The 24,993-nt window shown below is 43.6% G+C and overlaps 5 protein-coding genes, 1 long non-coding RNA gene and 1 pseudogene across 6 annotated transcripts in view; 5 read left to right on the top strand and 2 right to left on the bottom strand.

Annotated features, from left to right (window-relative positions):
• Positions 1-24,993, bottom strand: part of LOC149098555 (uncharacterized) — an 84,833-nt gene that overhangs the window by 56,541 nt on the left and 3,299 nt on the right. The window lies entirely within an intron of this gene.
• Positions 711-1,799, top strand: LOC149098561 (uncharacterized). The gene has a single exon (XM_089277207.1). It carries the CDS (start codon positions 1,049-1,051, stop codon positions 1,706-1,708), a length of 660 nt encoding a protein of 219 aa, XP_089133333.1. The 5' UTR covers positions 711-1,048; the 3' UTR covers positions 1,709-1,799.
• Positions 1,938-2,759, top strand: LOC149098560 (uncharacterized). The gene has a single exon (XM_089277204.1). It carries the CDS (start codon positions 1,946-1,948, stop codon positions 2,693-2,695), a length of 750 nt encoding a protein of 249 aa, XP_089133330.1. The 5' UTR covers positions 1,938-1,945; the 3' UTR covers positions 2,696-2,759.
• LOC149098559 (uncharacterized) lies at positions 2,756-3,471 on the top strand. Its single transcript, XM_089277208.1, has one exon. The coding sequence runs from the start codon at positions 2,974-2,976 to the stop codon at positions 3,469-3,471; it is 498 nt and encodes a 165-aa protein (XP_089133334.1). The 5' UTR covers positions 2,756-2,973.
• LOC149098558 (uncharacterized) lies at positions 5,431-8,132 on the bottom strand. The gene is made up of 2 exons (XM_089277205.1): positions 6,405-8,132; positions 5,431-5,952 (listed from the first exon to the last, which is right to left on the bottom strand). The coding sequence occupies exons 1-2, from the start codon at positions 6,703-6,705 to the stop codon at positions 5,516-5,518; spliced, it is 738 nt and encodes a 245-aa protein (XP_089133331.1). The 5' UTR covers positions 6,706-8,132; the 3' UTR covers positions 5,431-5,515.
• LOC149098557 (uncharacterized) lies at positions 8,684-16,662 on the top strand. The gene is made up of 5 exons (XM_089277899.1): positions 8,684-11,659; positions 12,380-12,502; positions 13,320-13,613; positions 15,752-15,876; positions 16,531-16,662. The coding sequence occupies exons 1-5, from the start codon at positions 8,710-8,712 to the stop codon at positions 16,660-16,662; spliced, it is 3,624 nt and encodes a 1,207-aa protein (XP_089134025.1). The 5' UTR covers positions 8,684-8,709.
• LOC149098556 (uncharacterized) lies at positions 19,586-23,001 on the top strand (annotated as a pseudogene).

Here is a 24,993-nt window from a genome sequence, read left to right as displayed (position 1 = left end):
TCGTTGGACACGTACGGAACCGCCGGACCGATCCAAGCCTGGTTGGACCGTCATTTCAAGTACCAGATTCACAACGGCAAGAGTCTACAGTCTCTGTTCAGTCAGAGTTGCGGTAGTTACGCCCTAATGTTCCTGATCGACCGAGCCGAAGGTCGTGACATGAACGAGTTCTTGAATCGTTTTAAGAAAAACGAGTTTGTGGAGAACGATCGTAAAGTAGGACAGATGTTAGAACGTCTGATCGTGGACGAATTGGATTGGCGCAAGATTTGTAAAACCACGTGTCACCAGGACACGTGCGGTTCCTCCAGAGGAGTGCGTCATTTGTTATAAAGTAAGCTGTGTGAATAAAAGGTGTTCATTTTGAAAAAAGAGGTTGTGTGGTAGTCATGGCTCTTCAGTTTCAAGGGCATAGACATTTGGACGACGTGATAGCCAGGTTAGAGAAACGCTATGGAAAAGCGGGTGGAAAGACGCCTCAACCCAGTGAGGCTCATTTCAAGAAAAACCAACCGCCAAAACGGAAGCTCAATCTGAAAATACTTCAACCCGCCAAAAGACAAGTGTCTTTTCAACCGCCGTCCGTCCTGGACACCGGCGAATTACCCGCGACGGTGACCACGCGCAGGAAACCCAAGAGAGCCGCACCCGCCAAGCCAAAGCTTTCCGTGAAAGAAGATAGGAAAAGAAGAATGAAAAAGAGACATTGGTACGAAGACAAGTTTGGAGACTTGAGTAAATTCGTCAAGAAAAAACCTCAAAAAAGGAGATCGGCTCCTCCCAAGCGTCCCAAGAGAGCCGCTGCCAAGAGAGCCATGACCAAGATCAAGAGGGGAAAAGCGTGGTACGCCAGGAAATTCCAAGTGGGAAAATTCGCGAAAACACAGAGAGCCCCTGCCAAGAGTCGTGCCAAGAAAAAACCCATCTGTTTCAATCGTAAGGTCACCCTATTGGGTCTATTGAAACGCATCCCTGCCGTCAAGACCCCATTGGCCAAGTTGTTCGGATAAAAACGGAACGTCTCTAGACCCTGGACCATTTCAAGATCATGGAACGACGCAAAGCGTTTCGATTTCACACACCGTCGAGTTTGTTGATAGCTGGTCCGTCGGGGTGCGGCAAGACGGTGTTCACGACCAAACTGCTCTTGGAGAACGGCGACTTGTTCCAACAAACACCGAAGAGTATTCATTACTGCTACGGATCGTGGCAAGACGGTTTCCAAAAGCTCAAGAAAGGTGGGGTCAAGTTTTACGAAGGCATCCCCGACAGCGACCAGTTACCCCGATGGTTTCCTGGAGGGGGTGTGTTGGTCTTGGACGACCTGATGGACGAGGGCAGTAACGACAAGCGCGTGTTGGATCTCTTCACCAAACACTCGCATCATCGGAACATCACGGTGATTTACTTGTGTCAGGATCTATTCCCCAATGGAAAATTCGCCAAGACCATTTCCCGTAACGCTCATTACATCGCGGCTTTCAAGAACCCTCGGGATCAGTTGGGGATACGAAATTTACTTCTGCAATCGTTTCCCACGCAATGGCAGGAGGTGTTGGACACGTTTCGCAAGGTCACCGATAGACCTTACGGATACATGCTATTGGATCTTCATCCAGCCAGTCAGGACGATCAACGCGTTCTCAGCCACGTATTAAAAGACGAAGGATTCGTACGATGCCATCAGTTTGCAACCCCGTCATGTTGAGGAGCGAAGTCGAGTGGTTTCCGCTATTCATCATCCTATGCAAGACCAGACTCAAATACTGCATGAATCCCCATGAGCTGGACTACGAACCGATGAGACAGGTCACGGAATGCGAGAGTTACCGTCATGTACGGTCCATCATAAACGCATATAACGGTGAAGGTTTCGACTATTTGGTTCATAAACAACGAGAACTCGCCGAGAAGAAGATAGAAAGAGAGAGGTACATGGATAAAAATGAGCTCTTATGGTAGTGACGATTTCAACTTCTCGGCTCTGGAAGATTACTCACCTTGGACTCCATTGGCTCGAACGAGTACACCCGTTCCGTCTGCAGCAGGTGTGGGTACGAGTCAGAACACGCCTCCTTCACCGCGATCGTCACTGGCAACACCGCCCCTACCCAATGTCTCGCCCGTCGGAGTAGGCACCGCAGGCTCGGTTGCGCCACAGACCAACGTCACGGTGGGTGTCGGTAGTGCTGGATCGGTGTCGCGCACCAATGTCACGTCGGGTGTCGGGGCACCCAGGATAACAATGTCCACCCCTTTGGCACGAGCCGTTCGAGGAGGGAAACGACCCAGACGCGTCCCACGTCAAAATACACCGACGTCCTCCAGTGATTCCGGAAGCCGCAGAAGAAGTAGCGCTAGTGGTAGCAGTGGAAGAGGCAGAGGCAGAGGCAGAGGCAGAGGCGGAGGCGGAGGCGGAGGCGGAGGAGGCGGAAGTGGTGGAGGTGGAAGTGGTGGTGACTCCACACCGCCTTCGTCGATTCGATCGGGTCGTGGAGGAAGAAGAAGGCAAGGCACCCGTGTTCTAGACCAAGCCCAGATGCAGCAACAATTGGAGGAGATTTTGCGCCAACAACAACAGACGGCAGCCGGTCGACGAATCGCAGGCATCACCACTACGAATACGATCACGACTACCTATAAGAACGGACAACGTCCTACGGTGACTCGCAATTCGACCAGTGTACGAAACTGAGAACGTCAACATGATGAGAAGCGAAGTCAAGTGGTTCCCGTACTTCCTGCATCTATGTCGATGCTCCCGCTCTTACTGGGATGCGACCAGCATGGATCACGAAGACATGAAACGTATCGCGGACGAGTGCGATAGTTACAGACAAGTCCAGGATATCCTGAACCAATCCGTAGAAACCGCCTTCAAGGACGACATCTGGGAATACAAGCAACAAGCTAAAAGGATCGAACGTCCCGACAGAAAGTCAGACTACGTTTGGCAGTGGTTGGAAAAGAGTCATGAGTACTTCGGTCTGTTTATTGGATGAACCTTTTACCTCTGTGGTGGATTTGGACATGTTGAGACGTTTGGATGGACTGTACGCTTTCTACCACAAGTATTGGTGGTGTCGAAGGCAGATGTTCGGTTACTACAAATTGTGCAACGCCATTCTCAACGGACTGGCCTTACTGACTGCGGCAGCGAGCATTGTCGTGGGATCCGTGTGGAAAGACGGGTACGTGGCGGTAGGATTGACGGCTTTGGCCACTGTGCTGAAAGGATGGAACGAATTAAAGAAGTATTCGCTCAAGATGGACATGACCCAATTCGCTTACACGACGTACGAAAAGACGTTGACTGAACTGCGGAACTACGCTCTGGGCAGAGTGGAGGAATTGGATGGGTTTTTGATCAAGATGCAAACGTTGGACGACGTGGTGACGGATTTCACACCTCCCACGTACGACCGGTACCATCGAGACTACGAAACACGATTCGTTCACGCGCCTGTATAAAAACGGACATGCGATCCCTTCGTGAATCATTTCAAGGTGGAAACCCGACATGGCGAGGAGAAGTCGAAGGAGACGACGGCGAGTGGGAGTACGTAGAAGAAGGAGGGCCCAAACGGGAAAAGGGTTTCTCGACAGTTTAACTAGCGGTTTGAATAGAGAAAAATTGAAACAAGGATGGAAGCATTATACAGACATTCGAAGAAGAGTGACTCCGCGATGGAAAAGTGGTTGGTTCTGAAACGTTCAGACGTGCCTCTATAAAAAGGACACGTGATCACTTGCCTACGTCATTCAATGGGAAAAGCGCGTGCGTGTCAGAACACGTCATGGTGAGACGAAGGCGAAGGAGACGTCGAGTGGGAGTAGGAAGAAGGAGGAGGGTCCAAAGGGGAAAGGGTCTTGGTAAACTTATCACCACCGTGGCCGGTACGGTGTTGAACCTTCTCGAAGACTTTTGAGATAAAAGAGCGTGACGGACCCACCGGACGTTAGACGCGAACGATGAAGCGGTTGCGACGACAACGTCGTTTCTTGACGGGCGTCCTGAAAGAAGCCAATCGGAACAAACGTCAACGGATGTTGCATTACGCCGACAGAGATCAGATCAACGCCATCAGCGAGATGGTTCTCAATTTGCTGAAAAAGAGGATCCCCATCGACGCAACGACTTATGGGAAACTGAAAAGACATAAAAAGGTTCTGCGCGAAGTGGGTAGACGCAAAAACTCTCTCAAGCGTCGAAGAGAGCATCTCCTGAGTCAGAACGGAGCGGGGTTCTGGAGCGGATTACACGGTTGTTTCAAAGCATGTTGTGTACGGTGAAAGGACGCGGCGAAGACGGTTACCCTTTGGAGGGGATCGACGTCATACCCAATTTCCCACCGAGAGAAGACGAGTCCAACAATACCATTCCTAAACTCGTGCAGTTGTTGCAAGATGCCAATCGTCGCGAAGCCCGATGGAAAGACTCGTACGATTACTTGAACAAGAAGTACCACGACCTGTATCAAGAGTACATGGCTTTAAAGTTCAGTGACTTCTGCCAAACCTGTCAAACGAAACGAGATACCACACCGCCCGGTGGGTGCATCGAGTTGTGCAGGGAGTGCGGTAAAGGCAAGCGAACAGTTCAAAGTCTTGAACTTGAGTTGGAAAAGAAAGACGAATCCATACGGTACTGGCAAGACTGTTACGAGACGGCCTTGAGAGAATTGTCCGAGTTTCCCGACACGACCCTGAGTCAGCCTAAGGTATGAACGAAGTCATGATGGTACCCGTTCACGAATTCAATCGTTTGCAAGATTATTACAAGGGGAAGATCACCCAGAGCGCCTTGTTGAACAAAGCGGGACGTTTGGCCGCCGAAGAAGATCTCATCCTGAAAGACAAACGTATCCCCGCCAGCATGGCCGTCAAGATGACCAAACCCATGGCAAACGATGAAGTCAAACTGGTGAAACGTATACGGACGGGCGTACGCGGCACTCCCACGTACCAAGGAACGATAGAACCCGAAGGCATGGCCGACGCACCCGTCGAACGTCTGTTGAAACAGATCATGAAGGGAGTCAACCAACCCCCCGCAGCCCCCGTGGTCATCAAACAAGAACCCGCCACACCTTCCACGTCAGGTTTCAAAAAGGAGTTCAAATATACAAAACCATCTGCTGCCAAATCAGCCCCAGGCAAGAAGCCACCCGTACCACCCAAACCAACTGCTGCCAAATCAGCCCCAGGTAAACTCATGACCGAAGCGCAAAAAGAGTTCTTAAGATCCATCGGTGTCGCCGAGAAATACATAGACGACGACAGTGGTTACAGTCCCAAAGGCAAAGCCAAGGGCAAGACGTACAAGAAGTCCAAGAAGACAGAAGCAGAAAAGTTACAAGAAGGATGGGAAGATTTCGAACCCTGGAGAAAGGGACTGAAATATGACTCTGCCTAAGGCAAGAAAAAACGTTGGAAATTTGTAAACTTTATTGTTGTAATTAAAGTTACACGCTTTGTTGTTTTTTCAAAAAAAGAGTCTCTTTTGTTTTCTTCTTCAAGTCTCGCACACCATGCCATTGTGGTACAGAGTATCCGAGGCATTCGATGTCACAAACAAACGTTCGATCCTTATTTGATCCCCGAACGTCGTCGAAGAGATGAATAACAACCGAAACCTAATTCTGGAGGTGAATTCGAACACCGAGAAAGGGGTATTGAAATAAAACATGCGATACACCTCGATGCGTATATGATCGTACGAAATGACACTAAAGGGAAAGAATACGGTGCCGTGAATGTACATGGGACTTCGAAACTCCGAGGATCGCACAAAGTTCTCCATCTCGCGGTAGTACTGGAACCACACCGTGACAGGAAGGTGATAAGGCAAATGATTCCACGAACGCGTCAAGGAATTGTGCGTCTCGAAGGGTTTTCCAAGGTCCCTCATATTAGCAAGGTGGTCATGAATCATTCTGCGATGAGTGTCCACTGCGAAAAAACGAAAAAAGAGTGTCAGGTCCATAGTCCGTCCTCGTGGTAAAACGAGGGGCCACCGGGAAAGGGTAAGAGACACAGCTCTCGAATCTCAATATCCCTTTGTCTCTCCACGCGCCTGAAGTAGAGCCTGAACCTTTGAATTCGGATCAAGTTATACGTATAGTACGGAGTGTTGTAAATGAACAGACGGTACAGATAACTTCTAATCTCTCGGGTCGGTTCCACGGGGAGACGCACACATCCGTGAATGTACAGGTCTCGATCCCGATACAGAGTCACGAAATTTCCGATGAAGGTATAATAACGTATCCAAATGCTGGGGTCGATGGCATACGGTAAATCATTCCACAGGTACGAGCCCTCGTGATGAAAGTGATAAGGTCTACCCTCACTGCGATATCGCTCCAACTCTCGAGCCATTCTAACTAAATGACCATTCGTACCTGCCGTTGACGGGGGCTCCTCATCGTTATCCTCTTCCTCCATTTCCTCGTCGGTTTCCAACACGACCTCAGCCTGACCATCGACGATCACGCGTCGGCAGTTGCCGCAGGTCATAGACCGTCTATCCATCTCCCAGTAGCATCGCCGATGCATGAACACGCCACAGCAAGGAGTACGTCGGCATGATGCCAGAGAATCAATGTGAATGTCTCTCTGACAAATAAAACACACTTGTTGAATCGGTTTCTTCGGGTATCTGACCCCGAAGGCGACGACTGCGTCTCGGTGGTGCGTCGTCATCGTGTGAACGGGCACGACGCCGACGACGTCCTCGTCTCGGTGATCCCTCGGGAGACTGACTTCGAGTTCGGCGGCGACTGACGTGCCCGGATTCGGTCTCCATCACCAAAAAACCGAAAAATGCCAAAATGCGCATCTCGCTTTATGCCCATCATGCACCAATCAAACGAAAAAGGGCGACATCACGTGATCTAGGCAGACCAGGGGGATAGGGGGTATCCCCCCTCTCGGTCGGAGACTGGGTCCGGGTCGAGTGTCACCTGGGATCCAATTTTACCGTAGGTATAAAAAAGATCGGTTCGAACCGTTCAGGTCACTCTGAGTTTTTGACTTGTATCGAGCGCTGGAAAAAAATCATGGCAGAAGAGCTGACCGACGAGATGAACCAACAGATGGATCAACATGAAGCAGTGAGTATAACATGCAGCCTATGTAAGAAGGTCATCCTTAGAACCGAAACCTGCGCTCGTACCAAGTGCTGTCGTCACTACATGCATTTCGATTGCTTCGTCAGGGAACTCGATGATCAGTTGATGAACAAGGGAGTGACCGCTGAGAAGTTGTACTGCATGATCTGTCACACCCCGTGTTACGTAACCTCGTTCGTAGCATCCCTGGACAACTGACCCCATGGAACTGAGACTCGTCGTCGCCTCCTTTACCCTAGAGTTCTACCTCCGTTTGGACTTGAGATTTTGTTTCGTTGTGTTTTGCGGTTACAAATTATCACGGCATCTTTGTCACGCCTTGTTCATCGCCTTCTTTTCATAGAGTTACTGGGATTGGTTACCGCCGGAGATCCAAGCGTACATCATCTCACTAGCCAAGTCCCAACTCGCTTACGACAGGGAACTTGGAAAAGCACTCAGAATGGCTGCATGGTTAGGCAGGCCGAAACCCGTACCATTCAAGCCGAGACCCATCATGATCGACACCCCACCTATCATTCTCCGTGATTACGTTCCATTTAATTACAGAGCCACTGGGATTGTCTTCCCCATGAGATACAGACCTATATCCTTTACCTCAGAGAGTCCCAATCTCTCGTCGAGAGACGCGAACGTGAAATTAGGAGAGACCTTTGTAACGAGATACAAGCCCTCGCTCAGCTCAAAGCAGAATGGGGACTAGGAGCAATCCAAGTAGTTCTAGAGACATGTCTGTTAGATTATTGTCACGAAGAAAGAATTCCAGGAATGAACAACAAGCACATGCTCGTGAATGGAATCTACACGGACGAACGCAACTTTAAGCGAGTCATATTTTTAGGGTACGGGTTAGACAATGCTTATCTCAGAATACCAGACGTTAAGAGATTGATATCCTCACCCCCCACAGAATGACTGGGATCGATTACCTCATGAACTACAGGACTACATCATGCACTTAGCCAGGAAAGGAGAGAATAGACAGATTCGCATTTAAAAGAATATATGGATGTTACATTGACATTGACGATAAACCTCAAAAAACGTATTTAGCCGAATATTACGAAGATGCTATGGAACGCGCCCCCCAAGAAAAGACTTTCATCTACCCCGTAGCTTACCGCTCCACTAAATACGCTCAGAATAGGTGGTTAAGAAAGCGTTCCCACTCTCTTACAGAGTCACTGGGATAGGCTACCGGAAGAACTAAAGTGTTACGTGATTGACTTAGCAACCTGGCAACACATATTCGACCGCAGGAACAATGAACTATTGAACAAACTTCACGAGGAAATTGTATGTTACGATATACTGAAAATACGCTGGGGTTACGGTCACATAGAATTAAGAACCAAAAAATGCGATTTCGACGCTTGTAATGAGATGTACGGGCGATTCAAGCCTGATCACATGACCATCCACGGTCATTATGTAGACATTCATAACAGCGAAAAGAAAGTCTTTTTAGGATATAATTTCAAAGACGCACTCCGTGATGTAAATGACAAAATAGCGTATGCATTCTCAGATGATGTTGAATAAAAAAAGCGATGTTCGTAACATTTTGTCTCATTTCATGTCTTCACAGAACAGACGGACCCACGACGAAGCCTTCCCCTTCGACGACGATGACGACTGGATGTTCGATCCGGCTCTCGATCGAGTGATGATCCAAACCGGAGGTGGTAGCAATACAAGACCCCTCCTAGAATTTGAATTAAGACCCGTAGGCGCTCGACGTAACTGGAGAAACGTCCTCAACAAACAACGGTACGAAGCCACACTCAGACAACACAGAGACGTGACTCCCAGGGACAATCTAGGTCAAGAATTGACTCAGGCCCTTCAACGATCCATCGAGCAACAAATCACTCACGATCCTACCCTGACACCCAACTCCACGGTCCATTTCACCATGCAGTCCAGTGCCTTCACGCACGCCTTTCAATCCACCACTTTCACCGTGCGCGAATTTGAAGAAGGGAGTGAAAGACTAGACACTTATCTCCAGTCTCTCGCGGCCAAACTCAATTCCAACGAAGAATTCACCCCCGACGACACGTTTACCATGGAAACCACCTTCATACGCACCCCAGGTCGTGGGCGCGGGCACGGAAAACGATACAAACCGAGTTGTGCGGCCGTACGCGGAATCGTCAAAAAGTTGCGCGTGACCATTCAAAACAAAGACAATCTATGCTGCGCTCGCGCTATCGTCACCATGAAAGCCCTGGTAGACGCTGACATGAATACTCGAGACCAAGATTACCACAATCTCAAACAGGGACGACCCGTCCAAGAACGATTGGCCAAAGAACTCCACCGTCTAGCCCACGTCCCCGAAGGACCTTGCGGCATTCCCGAACTGCAGCAGTTTCAGGCCGCGTTACCCAGCTACCAACTCAAGGTCCTTTCCATCGATCCGCCCCACATGCTCATCTACGCGGGACCCGAACCCTCGGACAAGATCATTCGTCTCATCAAAGAAGACAGTCACTACGACGGATGTAACTCGTTTAAGGGATTCCTTAACAAATCCTACTTCTGCGACGAATGCAATCGAGGATTCGATCACGACGACTTTAAAAATCATCCCTGCTACGGTAAATGGTGTCCCGCCTGCAAACGAAAGGACTGCCCCGATTTCCTCGAAGCCAAACGACCCCTAGCACGAGGCAAGTTTCCCGAACCCACCTCCATCTGCCGATTATGCCACAGAAAATTCTTCGGAGCCCAATGCTACAACTACCACCTGCAACGGCGGAGCTTGAACATCCCCTCCATCTGCGACACTTACAAAAAGAGTCCTGACTGTTGCCACGTCTACGAACCAAAAGATAGGAACAGGCGAGGAGGTGACCGTTTCACCCCCGATCACCAGTGCGGATGGGGCGAATGCCACATCTGCGAAAAGAAAGTCTTTCTGCCGACGCACCGATGTTACATCCAACGCATCCCCGAAGACGAAGACGAACCCAAAAAGAAACGCGTGCCACGCGACGAAGTCAAAGGTCGACCCTTCGAAGAACCCGAACCCAATGATCCAGACACACGCGTCTGGGTAGCCAGAGATCCGCCCCTTCAAGTGTACTGCGACTACGAAGCCATCACCGACGCCGAAGGGAATCAGACACCCATTCTACTCTGCCTAGAAGACGATGAAGAGGATCAATTCTGCTCCTTCTACGGTCCCACCTGCACCGCCGACATGTTTGACCACCTCGAATCACTCGCCGTCAACGTGGACGGAGACGATCGGGACGTCATCGTACTCTTTCACAATCTCAAAGGCTACGACGGGATGTTCATCTTGCAACACTGTTACGCCACGCATCGAGAAGTCACAGACCAAAACACCGTTGGCACCAAGATACTGTCCCTGAGATCCGACAGACTGACTTTCAAAGATTCCCTCTGCTTTCTCCCATTCCCGCTGGCCAACTTTCCCGCCACCTTCGGAATCCACGAACTGTGCAAGGGATTCTTCCCGCACAAATTCAACACCCTAGAAAATCAAGAGTACGAAGGACCCATGCCACCGAGAGACATGTACGATCCCGACGGCATGTCCGCCAAAAAGAAAGCCGAATTCGAACAGTGGTACCAAGAGAAAGTCAACGATAACTACCATTTCGTCTTACGACAAGAAATGGAAGCCTACTGCGAGTCGGACGTCAAACTCCTCAAAGCAGGCTGTCAAAAGTTCCGGCAAGAGTTCAAACAAAAATCGGACTTTGACCCCGTGGAGAAATGCGTCACCATCGCCTCCGCCTGCAACCGATTCTGGCGAAAGAAACTCGTCCCGCTCAACACCATCGCCTCCAGACCCCCTCGAGGATGGCACGGCGCCCGATCCAATCAGTCCGTCAAAGCCCTGAAATGGCTAGCCTGGCAAGAACACTCGTTACAACACACAGACCAAGGCGATCGTATACGCACCGTGCGAAACGGAGGTGAAATCCGACTAGCCAATCAACTCGTGGACGGATACGATCCAGACACTCGAACCGTCTACGAATTCCATGGATGTCTATGGCACGGATGTCCACGCTGTTTCCCTATCAAACGCGACAGATATCCCATCTGTCACACCGATCGCACGCTACATGAAGTCTACGAGTCCACACTCCGTAAACACGACCTTCTCAGTCGCCAAGGCTACCAGCTCTGCATCAAATGGGAATGCGACTGGGACCTAGAAGTCAAAACCGACCCTGATCTCCGTCGGTTCCTAGACACGTTCGAAATCGTCGAACCGCTCGAACCCAGAGAAGCCTTCGGAGGGCGCACGAACGCTGTCAAACTGCATCACGTGACCGACATGACCCAAGGAGAAAAAACCAAGTACGTCGACGTGACCTCGCTCTACCCCTGGGCCAACAAGGAAGGCGAATACCCCGTAGGACACCCGCAAGTCATTGTCAACCCCGAAAATCAAGACATCCACCAGTACTTCGGTATGGCCAAAGTGGACATACTACCGCCTCACGAACTATACCACCCCGTTCTACCTTTTCGACACGGAGGTAAACTCACCTTCCCACTCTGCCGATCGTGCGTGGAACACGAAATGACCAAACCCCTCCTAGAGAAATCGCATTGCTGCCCTCACACGGCCGAGCAACGTATGCTACGAGGGACCTGGTGCATACCCGAAATCCAGAAAGCCGTTGCCACGGGATACACGCTCAACAAGATACACGAAGTCCACCATTTCCCGCCAGAACAACGCCGTAAAGGACTCTTCGCCGATTACGTGAACACCTGGCTAAAAATTAAACAGGAATCCGCTGGCTACCCGAACTGGTGTCACACCCCCGAAGACAAGGCACGGTACGTGCAACAATACCAACAGAAAGAAGGCATCGCTCTCGATCCGACCATGATCCAGAAAAATCCAGGACGCAAAGCCACCGCCAAACTCATGCTCAACTCCTTCTGGGGCAAGTTCGGCGAAAACCTACACAAACCCACTACCCAAGTCGTCTACAATGCCACGCAACTCTTCGACCTCGTTTCCAATCCCTTCAACGACATACGACAAGTCAGAATCGCCAACGACGAAGCCCTAGAGGTCGTCCACAGCGAACTCAAAGACAATCAACCCGATAACGGACGAATCAACATCTTCGTCGCCGCTTTCACCACCTGCTGGGCGCGTCTCAAATTATACAGCTACCTGGAACAATTAAAACAACAAGTTCTCTACTTTGACACCAACTCCGTCATCTACTCGCACAAACCAGGTCAAGCCGATGTCCCCCTAGGCGATTACCTGGGCGAGATGACCAACGAACTCGACGACGGCGATTTCATCACAGATTTCACTGCCGCTGGACCCAAAAATTACGGATACAGAACCCACCAAGGTAAAGTCTGCTGCAAAGTCCGAGGCTTCTCACTCAATGTACGAGGATCACGCCAACTCAATTATGACGTCATGCGACAAAATCTACTCGACGAACTCACACAACCTCTCGAGGATGAACAACGCAACATCCACGTCGTCAACCCCAACTTCTTCTGGAGAAACCCAGCCACCAAACATCTCAGAGTCATCACACGGACTAAACGCTACGGACTCGTCTTCGACAAACGCGTCGTAGACACGAACACTTTCATGTCGTTTCCATACGGATACACACCATTGTAATTTTTTACTTCCTGTCATCAATAAAAATCAATTTTGAAACTCACTTCCGGTCTATCTCCTTATTTGGACATGTTGCCCTTATTTGGGCATGGGCGCCATGTTTTGCTACCAAAGGGGCCATCTTGGATTTGAAAATTTAAGAGAATGTACGGGAAAAAACTGGTCACGTGGTACAATCCCTGGCTCCTGATTGGTTACGGCCCAACGGAGCGTATATGACTACTGAGAGGAGTAGTATTTAACATTTTGCTTTACTTATTTGTAAAAAAAATGGCAAATTTGATTAAGTTAAAGGAGAACTGAGGCCAAAATTCAATACTTTTTTATATTGTAGTTTTAAGAAGTCTAAGACATGTAAAATCAAGTTTTGGTGGTTATTTGTCTGTTGGGTTTCTTTTCTTTGATAATTTGGTTTAAAGTTGAGTTTTTCCCGCTTTTTGAGCTTAAACACTGTGGGCTCGTAATTATTGTCAGCGGCTTGTAGCAGTAAGTTGTGACGTATGATATGGGGAAGCTTGTTTATTTTGCAACAGACGGCAACACAAATCTTTGTATTTTCTGGGCATTTATTCACCTATTTATTGCCCACTTGATCGCAACCATGAGCGTACAACCGTTTCTTTTCGAGGTTACATATCCTCCCGGTGAAGGACCGAGTGACTTACGAGGGGAAGACGAGCAAGAAGGCGGTGAACTCGACGAAAATGGTTCGCGAATCAGCTCGACACGATGGTCTATTTGTGGGGTTTGTGAAGCAATGCCTACTGACGATGAATGTTTCTGTTGTCAAGAACTAGAAGAGCTAAATCAAAAGTTTGATGAATTAGGTTTGATTTTCTTGCCACAGGATAGTTTGTTTGGATACTGATGTTCTAAAACAAAGACTACACATCTCATGGATTACGTTTCTAATTCATAGTAATTCAAATATTTTGACTTTTTCAGGAGTGTACCTGTGTAGTCATTTGTAAATGTTAGAAACAAATATTTGTATATTTCTAAATTTAACAATGAGGAAATGAAAACTAAATGTTCAAAGTTCTTGCACAGCTGTCTGACTAGATTAAATTACAAAGATTAACGATCCTTTTAAATATTTTATGAATTTTTGCAGAATGATTGGCTGCTATTATTTCTCATGAACAGGCCAAGTATCCCCAGAATGGTGCTGAGCATAGAATTGCCCACCCTGACATGTTTCGTTTGCTCTAACTTTTTGCACCGTTCCACTTAGTCATCAAGAATGAATACAGATTGTTTGTGAATCTTATTTTATTAAAGGACCTACAAAATCCAAAACTACATGACACATACACATGTGTGTGTTTGTTTCCGTTTTCTTTTTAGCTTTCTTTTCCTGAATGTGTTTTCCTTTTTTGTACACTACTTTTCCTTGACTTTTCTTATTGATGATTGATAACAGTCATAAAATAACTTATAAATTAGATTAGAATCCCAGGAAGAAAAAGAGATATCTTGTAAATTACAAAGCTAATTAAATAAAAAAAGTTCTTCAAACATTGAAATTAGAGTTAGTATTGTAATTAAATAATGAAATAAGTATTGAAAGTACAATGCGTTATTATGATTACTTAATTTTAATGTAACTTTTTACTAGTTTTAATTATTTATTTTTTACACAGGACCTGCATTGATAGCATTTTTCCCTTCAAACTGATGCAGCAATCCTTTATAGATATATTTTAATTCTCTAGAACACCATTGTATTGAATTTTAAGTGATGTTTTGTACTGTCATTATTGATGTTTTGTACTGTCATTATTACCAAGAAATGTAAGTATGATAATTAAGGTGTGGTATTCAAATATAAAAGGAGAGAATGTACAGCCGCCATGAAGAAGTCAAACATAGTAGTAGAGAGAGCCGGTAGGGCAAAGATTTCAAATCATACCCTCCCTAACTATTTTGAGAAAAAAACTCAAATGATGCTTTATAATGTCAGCAGATTTGCATCATGTTGCTGATATTGTAGTTAAAATAGTGTTTAAATGTACCCTTCTTGTAACCACTGTATATATGAATTTGAACTCTATCATTACACAGTTATTAGAAAAATGACAAACTTTTAGTAACAAGACGAACCTTTAGTATCTCACAATAACTTGATAAGATTTAATTGGAACCAAATCACACTATGTTGACAAGAGTGGTGCCTCAGTTAAAATTCTTAAAAAAGGGAAAAAATGATTGCAGTCATTTTATACTGCAACCTTGTAAATGTTAGCTCATTTCCCCCAAATCGGAAGCACAAAGCAGCATACTGTTTTTAGTAATCTTTCGTTGGATGAAATGCATCACGCTGGTTGAACGTGCCTTGAAGGCTTCAGTACAAGTGAATGAGGAAAATGGGACCAAGTGTGGGTATTGAGTATCAGATGTACGATTGGACAAGCCTGATAGAATTGAAATAGGAGTTAGCCAGCTGCACTTAACTAGCAAGCAAAAGATGAAAGCAACGTCTACCTTTAACCAATTGTTGGGTTCATTTCCCGTCATTGTACCAAAGCATCAGTTATAAGCCACAACTAGATCGCCAACATCCAGATTTTCCTGTCTCGGAGGAGCCGAGTTGCACCGCACTATGATTGTTTGCAAAATTTTTCAAACATACACAATGCATATCAATCACAGGGAAACAACAAAGGAGATGATGGCCGCTCCTGTATTACATCTTCTAAAAGCGTAAGACCCATCGATGATAAAAGGCTGCAATAAAAAAATCACTAAGTGCACATTACAAAAAAGCAGTGGTAGAGATTAGGCGGAGATAAGCCAGAGAAAGCTGAGCATGATACTGCTGTTTGCCACATTAGACTAAGGCACCCAAGAAGGGAGACATGTGATGCGAAAGAAATGTAGCAGAATTTTGTGACCATGAAGACACCGACTCAGATCCAAACAATGAAGACATATGTTGATGATTTCAAGATTTTTAATTTGATAGAGGGTTGTCCCATCCAGATCAAGTTGGCCAAAGAACTCCATCAACTGGCCAGTATCCCCCAGGGGCCTTATGGACTTCCGGAACTTCAAAAATTCCACAATGCTTTACCAGAGTACCAGATCAAGGTATTCTTGCTGGACTCACCACTGCATCATCTTCTCTGGTAAAAACCTGCCCCACAAATAGATCCTCTTAATGAAGGTAGCCAATCACTACCACAGGTGTAACTCCTACAGTGGATTTCTATCCAAATCGTATTTCTGCCAAAATTGCAACCGGGGGTACAATCAAGATGATCTACAAAACCACCCATGCAAGGGAAGACAATGCCACTCCTGTGAGCAAATAGACTCTCCTGACTTTGTAACAGCTAAATGTCAGCTGCAGCTCCAGGCAAGTTTGCTGCTCCCCTATCACTGTCACCTTTGCAAGCGGTGGTTTCACAGTGAGGACTGTTATGCACACCATCTGCTGTGTTCACAAAAGAATAGTGACAAAGAATAGTGACAAACTTTTAGTACCAAGAGGACCTTTAAGCATCTCACAATAACTCGATGATATTCAGCTAGCAAGTTTCCAAATATCAAATGTCAAAATGGAATCAAGAAAATGAGAGATCCAAAGAAAAAGTACCTACAATGTTGCAACGTCTATGAAGTGTGCGTCCAAAAAGTAAAAAAAAGTGTGCCATCACCCACACCCAAACATCAATTTGGTTCAATGAATGTAACAATTGTGCCAAGATGGTCGACATCGCCTCTCACAAGTGCTTCATATAGCCTGTTGATCCTGGAGATGATGAACCGAAATTTAAAAAGTTACGCATGGGGTCACCTCACACACGTCCTGTGGTTCTTGTGGATGAGGATGGTGGCAAATGGGTCATGAGATCACCACCCCTCTTCGTCTAATGTCACTGTGTTTTAATGTGACCTCCTTGGAATCATATCACACAGATGAAGAATAGTGACAAACTTTTAGTACCAAGAGGACCTTTAAGCATCTCACAATAACTCGATGATATTCAGCTAGCAAGTTTCCAAATATCAAATGTCAAAATGGAATCAAGAAAATGAGAGAGAAGAAGAAAGGAAGAAATGACTTAGTGAAGAAAGAGGAAGTATTAAATGTTTTACTTTGAGGCAAATTTGTGCAAGTTAATACAAAAAAAACGTAAGCAAACGTTAGATTTCTGGACATGGCATTTGGAAGTATACGGACTTCTCCCAAAAATCTGATTTTTTTATCAGTAAGGTTACATAAATTTCTAAATTTGACAACAGTTTTGGGAGAAATTTGTTAAGGTTCATTTATTTGAAGAGCATGTCAGTGTTATTAATGACCACTGACTGATAATGACGTCTCATTGTTTTGTTTATTTCAAGACAATACAAACCCTTTTAAGTGGGTTTTTATTTCAATTGTTTATATCATGAATTATCCTCAACACAAACTTTCAAAGTAATGGCAGTGAAATACCAGTTAAGCTATTGTAGTTAAGGACATTACTATGTTAATTCTAGTGTTTACATCACTGTAAACAATGTCACCATTAAGATGTGTCTCTCATTGAACCTTAAGTGGCAAATCTTCTTTACCATGGATTAAGTTTCTAATTCATGGTAATTTAAAGACTTTGACTTTTTCAAGAGTGTGCCTGTGTAGCCATCTGTAAATGTTAGAAACATGTATTTGTGTATTTCTAAATTTAATTTTAAGTAACATTTTGTACTGTCAATTAATAAGTAACGCAAGTATGGTAAATAAGGTGTGGTATTCAAATATAAAAGGGGAAAATGTACAGTCCTCGTAAAGAAGTCAAACACAGTAGAAGAAAGAGCCGGTAGGCGAAAGATGTCAAATCATACCCTCTCTAACTATTTTGAGAAAAATTTAAATGATGCTTTTTAATGTCAGCAGATTTGCATCATGCTGCTGATATTGTAGTTAAAATAGTTTAAGTCACTGTGTTCAAAAACGACCTCCTTTCATCATAAATATGAATTTTAATGTAACTTTTAGCTAGTTTTTGCTACTTGTACTTTTTTATTACACAGGACCTGCATTGATAGCATTTTTTCCCTTCAAACTGATGCAGCAATCCTTTATAAATATAGTTTAATTCTCTATAACACCATTGTATTGAATTTAAAGTAATGTTTTGTACTGTCAATTAATAAGTGATGTAAGTATGGTAAATAAGGTGTGGTATTCAAATATAAAAGGAGAAAACATACAGCCGCCATAAAGAAGTCAAACACAGTAGAAGAGAGAGCCAGTACGCCAAAGATGTCGAATCATACCCTCTCTAACTATTTTGAGAAAAAAACTTAAATGATGCTTTATAATGTCAGCTGGTTTGCATCATGCTGCTAATATTGTAGTTAAAATAGTTTAGGTCACTGTGTTTAAAAGTGACCTCCTTGTAATCATATACATGAATTTGAAATGTATCATTACACAGTTATTAGAAAAATGACAAACTTTTAGTAACAATAGGAACTTTTAGCAACTCAAAATAACTTGATAAGATTTAATTGGAACCAAATGTTACTATGTTGACAAGGGTGGTGCCTGGGTTTAAAATTCTCCAAAAGAAATAGACAAAATTATTGCAGTCATTTTATACTGTAGCCTTGTAAATGTTAGCTCATTTCCCCCCAATCTGGAGCACAAAGCAGCATACTGTTTTTAGTAATCTTTTGTTGGATGAAACGCACCACCCTGGTTGAATGTGCCTTGAAGGCTTCAATACAAGTGAATGAGGAAAATGTGACCAAGTATGGGTATCGAGTATCAGATGTACAATTGGACAAGCCTGATAGAATTGAAATAGGAGTTAGCCAGCTGCACTTAACTACCAAGCAAAAGACGAAAGTAATCTCCACCTTTAACCAATTGTTGGGTTCATTTCTCGTCATTGTACTTAAGTGTCAGTTATGAGCCACTACTAGATAGTCAACATCCAGATTTTCCTTTCTTGGAGGAGCTGAGTTGCACCGCACTATGATCATTTGCAACATTTTTGAAACATACATGATGCATATCAGTCACAGGGAAACACCACAGGAGATGATGGCCACGACTGCATTATATGTTCTAAAAGCAGAAGACCCATCGAAAAAGTAATGGCAGAGATTATGCCACCCCTGTGAGAGACTCTCCTGACTTTGTAACAGCTAAACATCAGCTGGCCCCAGGTAAGTCTCCCGCTCCCCTCCTGCTATCGCCTTTGCAACCAGTGGTTCCACAGTGAGGACAGTTATGTGCACCATCTGATGCATTCACAAAAAACAACCAAAAAAAAGTGAAAAACTATGTGCAGTCAACCAATATCGATGTGGTTCAATGAATGCAACAATAGTGCAAAGATAGTCAACATTGCCTCACACAAGTGCTTCATATAGCCTGTCAATCCTGATGATGATAAACCCCAATAGAAAAAGTTACACGCAGGAACAGCTCACACACGTCTTGTGGTTCATGTGGATGAGGATGGTGGCAAATGGGTGGAGAGACCACCACCAATCTTCATCTACAGCGACTATGAAGCAGTCACCATTAAAGAAAAAAGTTTTACAGAAAACTTATTTTTTATTTTTGAGCACTGTCATGGCTTGGTTCATATCACATTTTAATCACATTTATCACATTTTGATACCATTCTGGATTGTTTGAACAGGTAAATATTATTTCCTTTCGGTTTGAATGAAATAATTTGGAAAACTTTTTTTCAGGGAAGATTGTATTGGCAGCGTAAGTAACCCGTATTGTAAGTAACGTAAGTGAGTATTGTAGAACTGTGTTTTGTAAATTACAATTATTGAAAAAAAAATGTTCGACCACCATCCGAACACCCTCGCCGTGGATGAAAATGGGGTTGACCATAGCATCGTTGTTGTCTTCCACAATTTTAAAGGGTCCAACAGCATGTTCGTCCTTCAATACCTCTACCAAACCCATCAAGAGGTGAAGTACCAGATCACCGTGGGTACAAGGACAGTCACTCACATTGGGCCTGCTCAAGTTCATCGATTCCTTGTGTTTTCTTCCCTTTTCTCTGGCCAGCTTTCTTGCACCTTCAGACTCACAGAATTCCATGAAGGTTTTTTCCCTCACCTCATTAACACTCTTGACAGTCAGGACTACAAGGGGTCAATGCTACCTGCTGACATGTACGATCTGGAGGAAAAGAGTCCCAAAAAGAAGAGCAAGTTTGAACTGTGGTACCCTGAACAAGTGGCCAACAACTATATCTTCAACCTGAGAGAGGAGATGGAAGCCTACTACATGTCAGATGTAAAATTGTTGAAGGCCAGTTGTCAGAACTTCCAGTAAGAATTAAAAAAACAAACATGCTGACTTCAATGTCACCTCCGAGTCCAATAATTTTGGGTCCTTATTAGCAAACTGAAACAAATTTTCATGTTTTAAAAGGAGTTCTTTTGGTCAAATGCTAAGGCTATTTTACATAGGCAATAAAATGATCTGGATGCCGTTTTTATCAATGATTGATAAATATTCAGCATGATTTGGCATTAATCAGACCTTAGCTAGGTGTGAACGTATTTCCTGTACATGCATCATTTCCTAAACATTTCCACATTAGTTGTAATATATAATTACCGTAGCAATTTGTCAATAAACACTTTAAAGCTCTCTTGTAAACAAGCTACCCAAACTTATGTGGGGAGCTGTAGAGTTTTTTTCTGTTCAGCAGAGCTTGTAAGAACCATCTGTACCTTTACAAAAACCTTTGGAAGTTGTTAGAAACAAATCCCACTATGTTGACAAAGGTGGTACCTGGGTTTAAAATTCTCCAAAGGAAATGAAAAAAATGATTGCTATCATTTTATACTGTGGCCTTGTAAATGTTAGCTCACTTTCCCCCAAACTGGAGCACAAAGACTTTGTACCGTGGGTTGAGGTCACAAAGTATAATGACTCGAGACCCATTCAAGCCACCTATCGCAATGCTTCATGTTGTCAATCCAATTCAATCCAATCCAATCCAGGACAAATTGACAAAGGTGAGAAGCTTTTAGGAGTTTTCCCAGGATAAAAAAGACTCTCTACCAACCTTTTCAACATGTGGCTGTTGATGAGAGAATGGTAAAGTCAAAACATTGGACTGGAATATCCCAGTACATAAAAGTCAAACCATCAAAGTGGGGAATAAAGCCATGGGTTTTGGCAGATAGTCTTAATGGATAAACCTGTGACTTTGATGTATACATAGGGAGAAATACAGGATGGAAGGTAAGTCCAACTGTTTTAGGGTATGATTTTGTAACGAGACTTGTTCCTCTGATGAAGCAAGGATATCATTTATAAATTGATAACTTGAATACCTTGAATGGAAATTTTGTAAATGGAAATTTGCCGACTGGTCCAATGTGGTATTGGATCAGTTGGGGGGTACCAGAGATACTTTCCAGCTCTACTTACATACAGGTATTTTTTTGCTTATTTAAGTTTAATGCATTCTTTTGCTGAATGATATTCTATGTAATATACAAAATAAAATGGTTGCTGTTGCTGTTATTATTGTTGTTGTTGTTAAATATGATAGCTTCATTTCTAGCTTTATTTCTTTAAGTTCTTTCTTGATAGCTTCTTTTAGCTTTATCTGATAGCTTTCACTGTCATTGCCTTTTACTATGAATATCTGTTTCCCTCTTTATGATGTTAAATTTACTTGCTTGCTTGTTCATTTAAGTTAAGGAACTTGAATTTTTCCCATGGCTTTTCTATGTATTCATGTGATTTGAGGGTTGTGTGACTTTTTCGAGAGAACATAAGCAAATTCTTTAACAAAGGTTTATTTTTGCAGTATACAACGTAAAAAACAGTTAACTGTCCAAAACCAGTCATTTGGTTTATGGATAATGGACAATTTTTTTGAAATTTTTGTTCATGTATTCTGTTGTTTTTGATACACAGGTGTCAAAGAAATTAGGTGGAAAAGCAACTGTTACTGTGCTATCACAGGTGACTGGTGACTAATGTTGGTAATTAGCATGGGCAGGCGCTCATGTCTGTGTTGACTGACTCAGAAGGGGATGGACTTCAAGACATGACTGAAGGGTTAAACAATGCAGAGAGGCAAATGTTTCGCATCCTGAAGTACTCTATGTTGACTGTGATTGCCGCTCATCAAGGATGAAGTCAAAATTCCACCAGTGGGACAACACTGACATCAGACTCAACCCTGGCATTTTCTGTTCTTTTGCTGTATCAGAATTCCATGCCTTATATTCCACTGTCATGTCCCAGTTGTCTGCCTGTGTGTTTGAATGGGATCCTGACAATGTTGATAGGTTTCACAATTCACAATATGTTATTTTTTGTCATTAGTTTTTCCTGCTAGTTATTAATTGTAGACAAGCTGCGTGATGAAAAAAGACCGTATGTACTAGACGTTTTGGCGAACTTGCCCCCAATGGCAGTTTTGTTGCATATTTACTAGACTCACAATTTTTAAAGGAAACAAACAACAGAACTGGGTCTCAGGCAGTTGTGAAACTGTGCATGAATACTGCATAGATTATGATGTCCCTGTTTTCATTTCAGACAATGTAGCATACATGAAGAAGGCATTTTGTGACAGCCTATCCTGCTTATTCCCTTTTTGCATCTGCATCACTTACCACAGCCACATTGTAAATCTTGTGGCTTCAGACTTCAAAAAGGGTTTCAAAGAAAAGACCAAGTTTGGTAAGTGTTTCCCAAACCTCTTCTTTGTTTATGGTGGAAGGAAAAACGGATTTCTGAATTTCCTTCAAAGGGCCTTAAGTCCAGGAGACCACGTCACAATGCCACCAAATGCAACAATTAAAAGCTGGAGCACCAGGTTTGATGCAGTCCTCTACCATGCAGAGCTCTATTTCTTATTTGAAGAATTTGTGCGAAGGGAACTGAACTGGGTCCGAAATGCTGTAAACAATTCTCTGTTATGGTAAGAGGAAATGTATCAGGATGAAAGCTTCATGAGGAAGCTTCACACTCAATTTATCTTTCTGAAAGTTAAGGCACCAACTCTTATGGTTTGCCTCAATTATTTTCAGGAGTGAATGCCACATGCTACCCAGGCACATAACAAAATGGAAAACTTGTTGGAGTATCTTCAGGCTAATACTAAGGTGGAGAAAGAGGATTTTGAGTATTGTTTTGAAGGTGACTTCACCTGCCAAGAGAAGAAGGACCTGATGTGCCTCTTCAGTTCAAACTTCAGGGATGCTCATGCTTAACTTTGCAAATATTTTGTACATGGGGGACAGCCTGTTATTCCATAAATAGTATTCAAGGATTCAAAGCAGTCCCAAGAGATAAATGGGAGCTTTATATCAACCACCTAGGTTCTTTGGCTGTGAAACATAACAAGGATGCTAACTTTTGACTTGACTTTGCTTTGGAAGTCAATGGCAAGCAATCTCCCTGAGCTGTACAAGTTGGTATCCTTGTACTGTACAACCACCATTGGTTCTTATGATGTTGAAAGCTCATTTTCTGCATACAATGACATTCTGGATAAAACCCTTGATGAAAGCACCATCAAGGCTTTCCATTTCTCAAATTAGAAACCTGCCCACACCAGCAGCCATGAAATCACAAGAGCCTCATCCTCCTTCCTCCAAAAGGAAAACATTTGCTGAAAAAGTTGTAAACTTGTAAAAGAATTTTAAATATTGAGTAACAGATTTATTTAATGCTTTAGAATTTGGAGTTGACTGTTTCTGTTCAGCCACTGAAGGCAAACAATTTGAAAATAAAGAGGCATGGTTGGAAGCATGCAGAAAAGATAATCCCACAAAGTAAAAACATATGCACGCAGGGCATGCAAAAGTTATTTTTTTGTGAATTAAAAGCCCCCGAAGGTAGCAGCACTCACTCTTAACAGTTATAATAAGGTTAATCCAACAAGTTTGTTTAGTTACGATGTACAGTGCAGAAAGAAAAAAAAAATAGAATTTGTTTCACTGTAGGTTTAGCTTACACTAAACATTCTTTAGTTCAAATTGTGTAATCATCAATCGTCCAGGTGAGGGTAGTTCTGAAAAGAACTGTTGTTGGTGACTGACGTTTTGACAAATCGAGCAGAAGACATCTTCAGCATCAAGTGAATAGTTTGCCAGTAGATGGTGTTATAAATCTGCTCCATTGAAAGTGATTGGTCAGTTTAGCAGTGATGTTATTGGCTATAAGACTCGTGTAAAATTGTCATCAGTCATTGGTCGGTTTTGATCCGTCGATTGTTAGTCAAATCAGTCCTACTGTTAGTCAAATTAAGTTGGTCTGTTAGAGGTCTGTTTGTCCATTTCGTTTACATCACGGATAAAGACATTTGTAAGGTGATGGTAGTTGTTGACATCTGATAAGAGGTGTTTGTTCCAAGTTAGTGTACCAGCTTTCCAGAGTCAGTGGTTGAAAATAGGTTGTACTGTAGATTCTCTTTGAAACACTTCTCAGTTGTATTAATCAATATCATTGTGTATTAATTTGAAGTGGTTTATTGTTAATGGCATATGTGGCAACAGAATAAGAACGCGCTATTCCGTTACTCAACAGGTCAGACTTGACCATCTAATAATTAGATTAGTTTTTGTTTATCCGTTAAATGATAATTAGCAATGTGAAAAAAAATCATTCTTGTTCCATTTTCCACCACATATTTAACTTTATACTAGTTTTCTCCAGCAATGAAGAAAAAGTACATCGCCCCTAAGTTTTTGAGAAAACAAGAGTTTCGTGATGTATACCGCTATGAGGAAAACAAAAGTATCAAGTTACAACAGTTGGTGTAAAATAGTAAAATTGCCATGTTTACTGGTCAACGGATCATTGAATTTAACTCAATTTATAACAAGACATGTTCGTAGAAACCACTTCAAATTATTATCAATATCAAAACCCACTTAAAGGAGAAGACATTAGCCTTACCTAACTTGAGACTTGAAACAACCAGACACATGAAAAGCTGTATTGATTTTGTAAGATGCTATAAAATCTGCAGAGTTTGGGACGTTTCCTTGTCACATTACCCTTCCCAACGCCCGAGACTTTTTTGGTTACAAAAAGTCAGTTACAGAAAAAGTCTTGTCACTTTATGAGACGTAAGTTAACCTTTTTGAACCATGCAAGTAATCTGTTTCAAAATGAAAGAACATGTTGCCTCAAAGTTTAATCTAATTAATTTGCGGTTTAACTTGCCGCCATGGAGTCTTCAGGAATATTTGAAGATG

Source organism: Orbicella faveolata, unplaced genomic scaffold, assembly GCF_042242905.1.
Source record: "Orbicella faveolata isolate gen_17 unplaced genomic scaffold, um_ofav_v1 contig_46, whole genome shotgun sequence".
NCBI classification, from domain to species: Eukaryota; Metazoa; Cnidaria; class Anthozoa; order Scleractinia; family Merulinidae; genus Orbicella; species Orbicella faveolata.
The sequence above is the reverse complement of the archived record's forward strand: the minus strand, read 5'-3'. Positions and strand labels throughout refer to the sequence as shown.

Coding starts and splice junctions, on each gene's coding strand:
- LOC149098558 (XM_089277205.1), bottom strand. CDS start 6,705: ATGACGACGCACCACCGAGACGCAGTCGTCGCCTTCGGGGTCAGATAC. Junction 5,953..6,404: donor GGAGCCCCCGTCAACGGCAG/GTACGAATGGTC, acceptor GTTTTTTCGCAG/TGGACACTCATCGCAGAATG.
- LOC149098561 (XM_089277207.1), top strand. CDS start 1,049: ATGGAACGACGCAAAGCGTTTCGATTTCACACACCGTCGAGTTTGTTG.
- LOC149098559 (XM_089277208.1), top strand. CDS start 2,974: ATGAGTACTTCGGTCTGTTTATTGGATGAACCTTTTACCTCTGTGGTG.
- LOC149098557 (XM_089277899.1), top strand. CDS start 8,710: ATGTCTTCACAGAACAGACGGACCCACGACGAAGCCTTCCCCTTCGAC. Junction 12,503..13,319: donor CGGATACAGAACCCACCAAG/GTAAAGTCTGCT, acceptor ATTTTGCAACAG/ACGGCAACACAAATCTTTGT. Junction 13,614..15,751: donor TCAAAAGTTTGATGAATTAG/GTTTGATTTTCT, acceptor TTAATTTGATAG/AGGGTTGTCCCATCCAGATC.
- LOC149098560 (XM_089277204.1), top strand. CDS start 1,946: ATGAGCTCTTATGGTAGTGACGATTTCAACTTCTCGGCTCTGGAAGAT.